The sequence below is a fragment of the Bos indicus genome, chromosome 13 (assembly GCF_029378745.1).
Source record: "Bos indicus isolate NIAB-ARS_2022 breed Sahiwal x Tharparkar chromosome 13, NIAB-ARS_B.indTharparkar_mat_pri_1.0, whole genome shotgun sequence".
In the NCBI taxonomy this organism is placed as follows: domain Eukaryota; kingdom Metazoa; phylum Chordata; class Mammalia; order Artiodactyla; family Bovidae; genus Bos; species Bos indicus.
The window spans coordinates 79,484,796-79,497,242 of record NC_091772.1 but is presented as its reverse complement, the minus strand read 5'-3'; the positions used below and the strand labels follow the sequence as shown (position 1 = coordinate 79,497,242).

Here is a 12,447-nt window from a genome sequence, read left to right as displayed (position 1 = left end):
ACGTCCCCTTCTCCTCCTGCCCTCAATCTTTCCCAGCATCAGGGTCTTTTCCAGTGAGTCAGCTCTTCGCATCAGGTGGCCACAGTACTGGAGTTTCAGCTTTCAACATCAGTCCTTCCAATGAACACTCAGGACTGATCTCCTTTAGGTTGGACTGGTTGGATCTCTTTGCAGTCCAAGGGACTTTCAAGAGTCTTCTCCAACACCACAGTTCAGAAGCATCAATTCTTCGGTGCTCAGCTTTCTTTATAGTCCAACTCTCACATCCATACATGACCACTGGAAAAACCATAGCCTTGACCAGACGGACCTTTGTTGACAAAGTAATGTCTCTGCTTTTCTTTTTACCGTGTTGCTCAAAACCTTTTCCCCAAGACTTAACCCATAAGGAGGACAAGCCATGTGCTGAAAGGTATAGTGAAGAGGTGGATGAGGGCTGTGTAGGCTGGGCAGCCGCTTCTTAGACAAGAATTAGGGTCCTTGGTCGGTGCCAAAGGCAGAGCTTGAGCACACTTCAGTTAACTCTTGAAAATCGACCTTGAGTGCACTTCTGGTACCATTTTGCAGTATGTCTTTACTGACGTTCTCCCTGTCCTGCCCTGGGATGTTCGTCGCCCTTTAGAGCCCCATTGAGGCTGTCTTCCATTTTAAACTGCGAGGAATGTACAGGTAAAACGGTGGCTCTAAACTGGGCAGCATTTTGGTCTCCATGGGGCATGTGGCAACCTCTGAAGACATTTTTTGTTTGTTCTCCTGTGACACCTGGGGTTGTTTCTGGAGTCTAGGAGATGGAGACGGAGATGCTGCTGAGCATCTGCTACACACAGCATGCGCCCCCACCCAATAGAGAATCATCCTTCTCAAGAGTGAGCAGTTGCTGTTTACTCGCTCAGTCATGTCCATCTCCTTTGCAGCCCCATGGACTGTAGCCCACCAGGCTCCTCTGTCCATGGGATTCTCCAGGCAAGAATACTGGAGTGGGTTGCCATTTCCTTTTCCAGGGGATCTTCCTGGCCCACGGATCGAACTTGCGTCTCCTGCATTGCCAGGCAGAGTCTTTACCACTGAGCCCCCAGGGAAGCCCCAAATGTCGGCAGTGCTGAGGTCCTGGTCTGAAACACCAGCATCGCTGGCAGTATAGCAGAGCCCCCAACACCACCCACCATTCCTGGGTAGAATCGCCCACATACCCAAGACTGTCATTTCTTCCTTGGTTTATTTTGTGTTTGTTTTTGGCTGAGCCCCAAGGACTGAACCCCTGAAGTGCGCGCCCCTAGGGTGGCACGTGCTAGAGCAGGCCGGCGGGAAGCAGCGAGTCCGCCGGCCCCTCCCTCCCCAGAGGCCCCTCCATGTCCTGGTCCTCCTCGCTGTTCTCCTCTGCCTCGCTGTTCTCCTCTCCTGCAGCAGCCCCAGGACCCGCCGGCTCAGAAGGGCTCCGCGCCGACCACCAAGGTGCGGCGGACCATGAGCAGCCGCGTGCACGAAGCGGTCAAGGCCATCGCGCTCTGCCACAACGTCACCCCCGTGTACGAGTCCAACGGCGTCACCGACCAGGCCGAGGCCGAGAAGCAGTACGAGGACTCCTGCCGCGTGTACCAGGCGTCCAGCCCGGACGAGGTAAGCCCCGCGCACGCCCGCCGCCCGGCTGCGCCTCGTGGCGAGGCCCGCGAGCCAGGTTGATGCTGGGCCCCTAAAGGCCCCGCCCTTCCTCCGGAAGGAGCAGTCTTGACCTTGAGATGCATCATAAATCAGGGAAGAGCAAGAGATCTGTGTGGTTCAGACAGACAGCGCACGGGACACAGGTCCCTTAAATGAACCACATTCCTTCAAAAAGCTTTATTGATACAATCCACATAGCATGCAGTTGCCCCTTTAATGGAAATACAGCTCAGTGTTAATAGTATTTTCGTGGCGTTCTGTAACCTCACCACAGTTGATTTTATTTATTGAATAGTGAATTTTTATTTATTTTGGCTGCACAGGGTCTCTGTCGTGGTGCTTGGACCCAGTTGTTGCTGCGTGTGGGCTTAGTAGCCCGACAGCATGTGGGACCTTAGTTCCCTGACCAGGCATCGAACCTGTGTCCCCTGCATTGGAAGGCGGAGTCTTAACCCCTGGACTACCTGGGAAGTCCCCACCACACTCGACTTTAGTGCATTTTCACCACCCCAAAAGGAAGCACTCCATGCCAGTCTTCCCACAGACCCCCACCACTCCTCCCCGCAGCCCCTGGCGAGCCCTGACCTGCGTTCTGTCTGGGTAGACTGGCTGTTCTGGATGTTGCGTTCAAGTGGAAACACCTGCTGTGTCTCGTTTTCTGCCTCATTTCTTTCGCTTCGCATGTGTTTTCAAGGTTAATCCATGTAGTGGTGTGGATCAATTCTTCGTGCCTTGTTTTGAATGAACGGTATGCTTTTGAATGGATAACACTGTGTTCCGTTTGTCTGTCCTCTGGTTGATGGGCCTGTGGAATGTTTATATCTGTGTTTCTGTGAACCTCTGTGTCCAGGTTTTTGTGCGGACACGTGTGTTCAGTTCCCTCGGTGTGCGTATAGGAGAGGGATTACTGGGGGCGTTAACTTTATGTGTGACCTCGGTTTCACAGCGTGTCCTTTGGCTTGTGTCTGTCTGAGCTTTGCCTATCATGATGTCAGGTTACGCGCTTCTGGCACCGGCCTTGGTGTCTGGACTCACACGACGTTGGCGTGTCCCGCTCTCAGAGGTTCTAACGTAGGTTTCTTGGCTAAGGTGGTGTCCCCTAGAAAACTCTCCTTCCGGCTGAAGTCGCCGTTTTCTGTGACTGACTCATAACACCAGCCCCCTGGGTGACAGGGTGAGGGCTTTAACCAGAGTTTGTTTTCAGAGCCCGGATTCTTTTACTTTTCTGCTAAACCTTTCACTAAACCATTTTTAGACACCACTAGATACCAATTTTCATTAATTTGAAATATAGCCCCTCTACTAGGTTTCAATGTATTTTTTTCTTAAAAAAATGAGAATATTAATATTGGCAAAGGTTTTGCATCCTCCTTTTTTTCACTTAATGTTTTATCATGCCTGTTTCTAAATTTTGTTGAGTATTATTAGAACGCAGTTCTTCAGATTTACTGCCCATGAATGGACCGTGACATCTTTTAACTGCTCATATTTCTGGAATTTAGATTATGCCTTCATTTCAAGCAGCAGTAGTTAGAAACATGTCTAACGGGCATCCTTGCACCTGATGTTTGCAGAAATGGTGTAACTGGGTTCATGATTTGGCCAGGTATCTCTGAGGGCCTCCCGTGGGCCAGGCACTAGGAGTCTACATTAAACAAGACACCAGGCCACGTCCGTAGGGGCCGCTGGAGTGACACAGTGGAGCACGTGGATCCTGGGTTCCCAGCTCCACACCTGGGCAGGTTTCTTATCTTCACGGTGGATCTGTGGCATGGGACAAGAGGGTGTTGTGAGGCTTTTAGTGAATGGTCAATAAATCCCGCGGGTCAAACTGAATGAATATGTTTATGTAAATTACAAGAGCGCTTCCCGGGATTTTTTTTTTTTTTAACCATTTTACTCTTCCACCAGCATTGCAGGGAATCCCAACTATTATTAGTCTTATTAATTTCAAGAAGGAAGGAGGGGCTTCTGTGGTACATGAAGTTTTATTATTTATTTTTTTTAATATGTATGTGATGACAGTTGACTCATTGGAAAAGCCCCTGATGCTGGGAAAGATTGAGGGCAGAAGGAGAAGAGGGCGTCAGAGGACGAGACGGGTGGCTGGATGGCATCACTGGTGCAGTGGCCACGAACTTGGGCAAACTTCGGGAGATGGTGAGTGACAGGCAGGGCTGGTGTGCTGCAGTCTGTGGAGTCACAAGAGGTTGGATGCGACTGGGTTACTGAGCAACATCAGTGACAGCTGACATTCACCATGCACCTGGGATTGTGTGAAACTCTGTCTCTGTTATTATTTAATGCTCACAGCAGCTTTGGGGAAGTGCTGCAAGTATTAGTTAGTCATATCTGACTCTCTGATCCCATGGGCTGTAGCCCACCAGGCTCCTCCGTCCATGGAATTCTCCAGGCAAGAGTACTGGAGTGGGTTGCCATTCCCTTCTCCAGGGGATCTTCCTGACTCAGGGATCGAACCCTGGTCTCCCACATTGTAGGTGGATTCTTTACCGTCTGAACCATGTCAGTGACTATTACTATTTAATGCTTCCAACAGCATTGGGAGGTGGTTTCTATCATGACCTCTGATTTACAGATGAGGAGACGGACACACAGAGAGGGTAAGCAACTTGGCCAACGTTGCATAGCTGGTGAGCGCCAGAGGTTGGTCCCAGGCAGCACCTGCTCTTGCTGGCTCAGCCTTCAGCCTCCTGGTAAAGCGTGTGGTGGAATAAATTGTAGACAGAAGCCTTGGAGTTAAAGGAAATGTTGCAGGAAGGGAAACCTCTTCCAGGGTCTGAGAGCGGGCTCTTGTCTAATACTCAGAAAAGAACTGTCCGAAGAGACAGACATGCTGGAGACTTTACTGGGAAGGGGCACCCTAATAGAGAGCAGGAGGATAAGGGAACCAGGAGAACTGCTCCGCCATGTGGCTCCCAGCCTTGGGTTTTATGGTGATGGGATTGGTTTCCAGGTTTTTTCTGGCCACTCTGCCTCAGGGTCCTTTCTGTTAGCACATGAATTGCTCAGCCAAAGTGGCTGCCCGCGGGAAGGACTCTGGGAGGTGGCGGGACACGTGGTGTCTCCGTTTGGCCTTTCCCGAACTCCTCCAGTTGGTGGTGGCTTGTTAGTTCCGTGTTCCTCACTAGGACCTCCTGTCTCGTGCAGATGGTTACCTATGGTGCCTGGTCAGGGTGGGGGGTTTCAGTGTGCTTCCCCTAACAGACTGAAGCGACTTAGCAGTAGCAGTAGCAGATACTACTCAGACGGAGGGGCCTGGTAGGCTACAGTCCATGGGGTCACGAAGAGTCGGACACGACTGAGTGACTTCACTTTCACTTTCCCGTAACAGAAGCAGGCTTTTCTCCTGTGCCCCATTCGGCTAAACTGTTCCTGGAAGGAAAGAATTCAGGCTGAAACTCATTCATGTGTTTTGAAAGTCTGGACCCCTCTTGAGAACATCAGTGAGCTGGTGGTTGATGTGGTCGAGGGAGGCACAACGGGAATCTTCTCCAAAGGTCAGGAAGGACACTTGGGTGTGTCTTTCCCCGTGAGGTCCTTTCTTCCTCCTCCTATGGGGCAACGGAACGTGTCCCCTGGGAGAGTCCTCCTTCCGTCTTCTCAGTATTTGTGGAAGAGCTCAAACTGTGAAGCCCAGTTGATCCGTGACCACTGATATCTGAACCAGGCTTTTTAGGGGTGAAAAATGTGGTAGCCCTTGGCCACATTCTGAGATGGGACTTGTGTGCAGAAAGAGAAAAGGAGGGAGGGACTGTAGGTACGGATGGAGTCTACTGATCTCTTGGGACTTCTGCCCTGGAACAAAAAGCTTGTCTCTTTTGTCACTGTTTCTTCACCGGGGTTTGCCTGCTTGATCTTGCTTTTCCATTTGGGAATGGGAGGATGTTACCACTGAGTGGGCCTTGTGAGAAAGGACCAGAGTCTTGATAGTTATGGGCTGGGAACCAGTAGCTTGTGGGTGTTTGGTAGAATTTAAATTAGAACAGGTTCCAAATGTTGGTGGTTGGATGAGCACTTCTGCCTCTGGGCTCCTGTTGACTACTGACACGCATCTGTGGTGGTCTTTAATGCCTGCCTGCACCCCTGGTTCCTGCTGAACTTTGATATATTTGTTTTAGAGCTGTGCAAAGGTTTACCACAAAGGTAAATCTTCCATGGAATGCTGTGTGCTTCTCAGCTCCTTTTTTGTTAAAGAGAAGAGCCCTTTATCTCTGCTGTTCGCTAATTACCTTTGGATTCAGATTTGTTCTGTTTTGCTAAGATTCTGAATAGTGTTTCTTTGTAGAAAGATATTTTCTTTTGGTCTTCGGTGTCTTCATAGAGGTCAGTGTTACTTTCTTGGTTTCCTTTTCCCCGTGACTTTTATTTTTTTATTACTCAGTTATTTCAGGTTTATGATAGAGAATGTAGAGAAGAAAAAAGGTAAGCCAAACCCTACCAACTAAAGGCGTGTTATTGTTCAGTTGCTAAGGTGTGTCCAACTGTTGGTGACCCCGTGGACTGCAGCCCACCAGGCTCCTCTGTCCATGAGATTCCCCAGGCAAGAATACTGGAGTGGGTTGCCATTTCCTTCTCCAGGGAACCTTCCCAGATCAGGGACTGAACCCGAGTCTCCTGCATTGGCAGGTGGATTCTTTACCACTGAGCCACCAGGGAAGCCCCACTAAAAGGTGTAACCACTGTTAATATTTTCCCCACCAACCTTTTAAACTACTTCGAAAGATGCATACCTCGAAACAGAAATCTGTGTATGTAAATAGACCATCTGACAGAAAGTTGGCCAAATCTGTTGCCAATGAAATCTTTCAGAAAGTCGTCCTGTTTCCAGATCTCTTTGGGATTCCATGTAGGAGCAGCGGGGTCTAGAATCCTACCTTTGAAATTCTATATCAATAAAGCCTCACCGGTGCGGGCAAGGTCAGTTGATGGAATACATACAGAAGCCAGTATCCGTTTTACTTCGGAGCTGCTGGAGTAATTCCTACCAGTTGGCGCAGGATTCATTTCCTGTAACAGAAAGCAGGATTTCCTAAATTTGTTTCCTGTGCGCATTCCGCCTGGGAAGCCTTGAAGTGTCCTTATTCAGCTACTGATTACAGCCTGGGGGCAGCGCCCGCCCCTGCCCCGGTACAGTGGCTCCCCAGGGAAGTGAAATGGCTGAAGTCTGCTGGGGAGAATTCTGCCCTGACCGCATCCCATCCTTTCGAGGATGTTTGGCACCGTCAGAGGTGGGGTGCAGTGGAGGGGGCTTCTACAGACTCTAGAGGTGGAGAGCATCCCTGTGTCCATTAAAATGTCAGGGGCTGGGAGTGATGCAGACGGGGTGACAGAAAAGGGGTGTGCTGTGAAGGTACAGCGCTCTAGAGGTGGATTTTACTTTTTGTTCCCCACTCCGGTCTTCTCGCCTGGAGAATCCCATGGACACAGGAGCCTGGTGGGCTACAAGCCAGAGCTCTCATGTCGCAGAGCCAGACACGACTGAAGCAACTTAGCATGCTCTCATTATTAGAGTAACAGGGCTTCCCTGGTGGCTCAGTGGTAAAGAATCCGCCTGCCAGTGCAGGAGATGGGTTCAGTCTTTGATCCGAGAAGATCCCCCGTACCGGCGAACGATGGAGCCCGTGCACCCCAACTGCTGAGCCTGTGTTCCAGAGCCTGGCTTTGTGACAAGAGAAACCACTGAAGTCCTGCTACTCGAGAGTAAGCCCTGCTCTCTGCAACAAGAGAAAAGCCTGTGCAGCAATGAAGACCCAGCACAGTCGAAAATAAATAAATTATATATATATATATCTAAAAGAAAACAGTAGCAAGAGCTTTTTATAGAAAAGTAAAAAATTAAAGAAAAAAAAAGCCAAAAATATTTTGATGTTTTTGCTACCTCTGTCTTGTATGTGTGTGTATATATATACCTTATATGTTCAACGACCTTGACTCGTTGCCTTGCGTTGTCCCTTTCCGGTGACCGTCTATGATGGGAAGGCTCTTAGTGACTGCTGAGATGCGGCAGGGGTCATTCTTCCTGCCTCCCAGGCGTAACACTTTGGTGGCCCCTCTTTTGGCATCGTGACTAACGTCGTGATGGAGGGCCTTGCGTGTTCAGCCCCCCTGTGCATCGCAGCGCCCACAAAAAGTCCCAGCTGTCTCATTTCGTGTTTTCTTAGCCCTGTTGCAAAGAGTGAGGAGCAAAGCTGTAGGGGAAGGGAAGCTCGTGGCCTTGAAGAGGGGCTGGCAGCCTCCCAGTCTGTTCGCAGCCTTGAGGCTTTTTTCGCTTCCCTCCACGACTGCATCCCTGTCCCTCCTGAACGCCTCCTGGTGCCTGCATCTCGGCCTCAGGCCATGGACAATGCCAGCATTCAGACGCGCGTGGGGGAGTGGAGTGTTGACGCAGAGTGGTTTAGGAGGCTGAGGGAGCTCCACCGTCACGTGGCTAGGCGCTCGGGCCCGAGGGTGAGGTCAGAGAATGGTGGTCGGGAACTTGATAAAAACCCTCCGTCAGTGTCATTTATTAACCATCGGGCTGGAATCTTGAAATAGGAGTTCGGTTGCTCAGAACAGAGGGGTCCTGTGTAAAAGGCAGGACTGTGGGGTTGTGGGGGACACGAGAAAACTGTCGTATTCACCTTGTTTGGTTTGAGCTCATCCGTGGACAGACGTGTGAAAGTTCGGTCCTTTATCGTGTTCGTTTTGGCCAGCGTGGATTAAGTAAATAGTAGTTTCTGAATGGCTAAATTTTAATGGACGGGATGCTACCCTTCCTTCTCAGATACTCATTTGCATCAGAGTTAAGTGATAGGAGGCTGAATTTTGAGTATAAGGTCAAGGAAATTTAGATCAGGGAGTGGCCCTTTATTCTGCTACCTTGATCGCCGATTCTTTGTGAAAAGAATGTTTTAGCCGCAGTTCGTGGGGTGTGGGACCTTAGTTCCCCGACCAGCTATTAAACCCGCATCCCCTGCAGTGTAAGCTTAGTCTTTACTACCGGACCCCCCAGGAAACCGCCTGTCCACTGATTCTTAAACGTTGCTGGCTCCATGATGGTTTATTTTTTTAATCAGCAAACTTTAAAAATCACTGCATTCTGTAAGAGTCAGCTTCTCCTGAGAAAGATCAGAACCTGGAAGACTGGGCCCGCTTTCTGCCTGGCAGCAGCGAGCGAGTGGGGCGGCTGCTGCCTGTCCCCCGGTGCCCCGCCCCCGCCCCGGTGGGCCCGCCCTGCCCCAGTCCACTGCCTGCCCTGTCCTGTCGACGGTCGAGCCTGCAGCCACCCTGTGGCACATTTTGGAAACTTTTTTTTTTTTTTTTGGAGGATGGTTGCTTTCCAGTGTTGTACTGGTCTCTGCCACGCATCACCATGAATCAGCCACAGGTGTTCATGTCCCCTCCCTCTTGAACCCCCCTCCTGCCCCCCGCCGCATCCCACCCCTCTGGGTTGTCTCAGGGCCTCGGGTTGAGCGCCTTGGGTTATGCGGAAACTTCCTAGCAGCGCTCTGGTTGGCGTGTGATGCTGTGTGTATTTCAGTGCCGCGCTCTCGGTTCAGCCCGCCCTCTCCTGCCCCCGCTGCGTCCTCAGGTCTCTTCTCTGTCTGCGTCTCTATCCTGCCGGGCAAAGAGGTTCATCAGAAGTACCGTTTTTCTAAATTCCATGCATGTGCTTTAATATATGGTATTTGTTTCTTTCTGACTACTTCACTTTGTATAATAGGCTATAAGTTCATCCACCTCATTAGTACTGACTCAGATTTTACGTTCCTTTTAATGGCTGCATAATATTCCGTTGTATATATGTACCATAACTTCTTTATCTGTTGGTCTTTCGATGGACATCTGGGTTGCTTTCTTGTCCTGGCTATTGTAAACAGTGCTGCGGGGAATATTGAGGTATATGTGTCTTTTTCAATTACAGTTTTTCAGGGTATATGCCCTGTAGTGGGATTGCTGGGTCATATGGTGGTTTTATGAAACTTCTTTCTTCAGTAAAGAATACCCTAGGTCTGTGGATACATTTATAATCCTGAAAGGCTGGCTTCAGGCAGACTGGCTACTCTTTGTAAGCCTGGCTGTTTATCTGATTGAAGGCCACCAAAGAACCCTTTTATTAATAAATCAGACAGTGCATTTGTGCGTGTTCTTACGTTTCGCATGTATCCTGCTTTTGACAAGAATTCAAGGCTCTTTAGCCTGCCTGGCATAATTCCCAAGCACACATTCCCAGGTACAAAGGGAAAGTTATTAAAACTTATCACAGATGGCTCGTTGCTGACCAACAAATGATGAAAAAGCCCTTTCATGGGCAGCTCTGGCGAGAGTTCTTCAGATGGGCTTTTATTTTCGTGGGGGCAGGGTAGAGTGGCAGACTGTTTTTTTTTCCCCTGACCCAAACCGGAATATGCAGCCAACTCACAGAGCCAGATCCCTGCTCTGGCACTTTCTTGGTTTCTAGCATTTGGCTTTGACTCTTAATTTGTTTATTCATTTACCTAATGCATGCGTGAACGCTCAGTCTTGTCCAGCTCTTTGTGACCTCGTGGATTGTAGCCCACCAGGCTCCTCTGTCCATGGGACTCTCCAGGCAAGAGTACTGGAGTGGGCTGTCATTTCCTTCTCCAGGGGATACTCGCTATGTAGGGATCGAACCTGTGTCTCCTGCATTGGCAGGCTGGTTCTTTAACACCGAGCCACCTTATGCGACGTCTTTTTCTGCTGCCGTTTTGACCTCTGGATAGCTTTACCCAAGGCCCTCTAAGACCCCTACTCAGTGAGACTCAAGACCCCTACTCAGACTCAGTGATACTTGAGGTGAGACTTGAGGATTTGGCAATATGGAATGATTCTTTTGAACTAAAGCTCTGACCGCCTAGGGGAAGAAGTAGCCTTATTCACATTCTCTTGTTCTGCGAAGGGATAGCTAGCGTCCCTTTTTGACCCCTGAAATGTCTGTCTCCACCCCAGTTGAGAAGGCCTAGGTAGCCCCCCATTCTGAACAGCTCTCTTCTGAGTAGGTCCCCAGGGGATTTTATGTCTTCTGATAGAAATCAGCTTTAAATTAAGGCTGACTTAATGTTAGTTGAAGTGAGAGAGTGGAAGGTGAGAAAGAAAGGCCCCCGCAGGGCTCATATCCTGTTGGAATCAGCCCCTGAGGAGACCTGTGAGCTTTTGATTAGGACCTTGGCCCCGGGGGTGGGGGTGGGGGGCGGTGGGCGGTGGGGGCGTTGCTGAAGCGGAGTGCGGGCCGAGAAGATGTTTCCGTGCCTGGCAGTTCAGGCTTGCCCGGAGCTCGCGTTGCTGGTGCTCATTTGAGATTTCCGGTTCAGCTTTCCCTCCAGCACAGTCCTGTGGGGTCTGTGCCAGGGGGCATCTGGGCTGGCTGAGGCCAGAACTGCCCCCACAGCCCTGCAAGCCGCTTCCCGTTTCGGATCCTTTCTCTTTCTTTCTTCTTTTTTTGGGCCAGCACTGGGGCTCCGTCGCTGCACGCGGGCTCTCTCGGTGCCGCGAGTGGGGGCCGCCCGTCCCTGTGATGCACGGCTTCTCACTGTAAGGACCTCGCTTGTTGCGAAGTCCAGGGCACGTGGGCTCAGTAGTTGTGGCAAGCGGGCTGAGCTGCTCCGCAGCACGTGGAGCCTTCCTGGACCAGGGATCGGCCCTGTGTCCTCTGCATTCGCGTGTGGACTCTTAACCACTGGACCACCAGGGAAGTCCTCTTGATTGACATTAAGAACAGGCTTTCGGGGACTTAGCGTATCTCCTTGAAGCCCAGTATCTCAGACTTTTCACATCATTTCAGAACAATTAAATACGTTTTTAAGGAGTGAAATAATAGTTGTTTAAAAGCAGGGATAAAAAAAAATCTGTTCCCTAGCAGTCCTGTTAGAAAGCATCAGAGGAAGAATTATTTTTTGTTTGTTACTAAATTGGTATGTAAAGGAGGATGTAAATTTAGTCAAGCTTTTGAGTCTTGTATAGACCTAGGTATTTATAATCTCTCACATTGTGTAGGGATATTTATTTACTTAAAACTAAAAATGCTAAAAATAAAAGAAATACATGTATACACTAAAACGTTTCAGTAGCATACATGGAAAAAAGGAAAGGCTGGAAGGAATTTCTCTTTGTGTGTATGACCCAGTGAGCATTTTAATGCACACGAAAGTGAGAGTCGCTCAGCCGTGTCCGACTCTTTGCGACCCCGTGGACTATCCAGGTCTCCCGCATCGCAGGTGGATTCTTTACCAGCTGAGCCACCAGGGAAGCCCAAGAATACTGGAGTGATCTCCAGTGGATCTTCCCGACTGAGGAATCGAACTGGGGTCTCCTGCATTGCAGATGGATTCTTTACCAGTTGAGCTACTACTCAATGTTTTTTTTTTCATATATATGGATGAGATTTAAAAAATATTTACTGATTTTTTTCATTTTAAACTCTGAAAGAAAATTGTTAGTAGATAAGACGGCCATACTGAAATTCAGAGTGATTAGAACAAACAGTTACATGAATGCATTTCTGAAGACTTACGCAAGTTAGTAGCAAAAAATAAATTACTACTTGGGACTTCCTGGCAGTCCAGTGATGAAGCCGTCGCCTTCCAATGCAGAGGATGTGGGTCCATCCCTGGTTGGGGAGCTAAGACCTCACACGCCTGTGGCCCAAAAGCCAAAACATAAAACAGAAGCAGTAGCATAACAAACTCAATAAAGCCTTAAAAACTGGTCCACATCAAAAAAAAAATTACTTGATTAGCTCTGTCTTTGGAGGTGGAGGTTGGTGGGGAC

The 12,447-nt window shown here is 49.4% G+C and overlaps 1 protein-coding gene across 7 annotated transcripts in view; it reads left to right on the top strand.

Annotated features, from left to right (window-relative positions):
• ATP9A (ATPase phospholipid transporting 9A (putative)) overlaps nucleotides 1-12,447 on the top strand; it is a 123,502-nt gene that overhangs the window by 74,840 nt on the left and 36,215 nt on the right. For 6 of the 7 annotated variants that reach the window (XM_070801895.1, XM_070801897.1, XM_019972589.2 and 3 more), the window contains exon 14: nucleotides 1,405-1,617. In XM_070801895.1, coding sequence (XP_070657996.1) covers nucleotides 1,405-1,617 — 213 coding nt within the window. The remainder of the gene's footprint in view (nucleotides 1-1,404; nucleotides 1,618-12,447) is intronic. The other variant, XM_070801893.1, reaches the window with a different exon arrangement.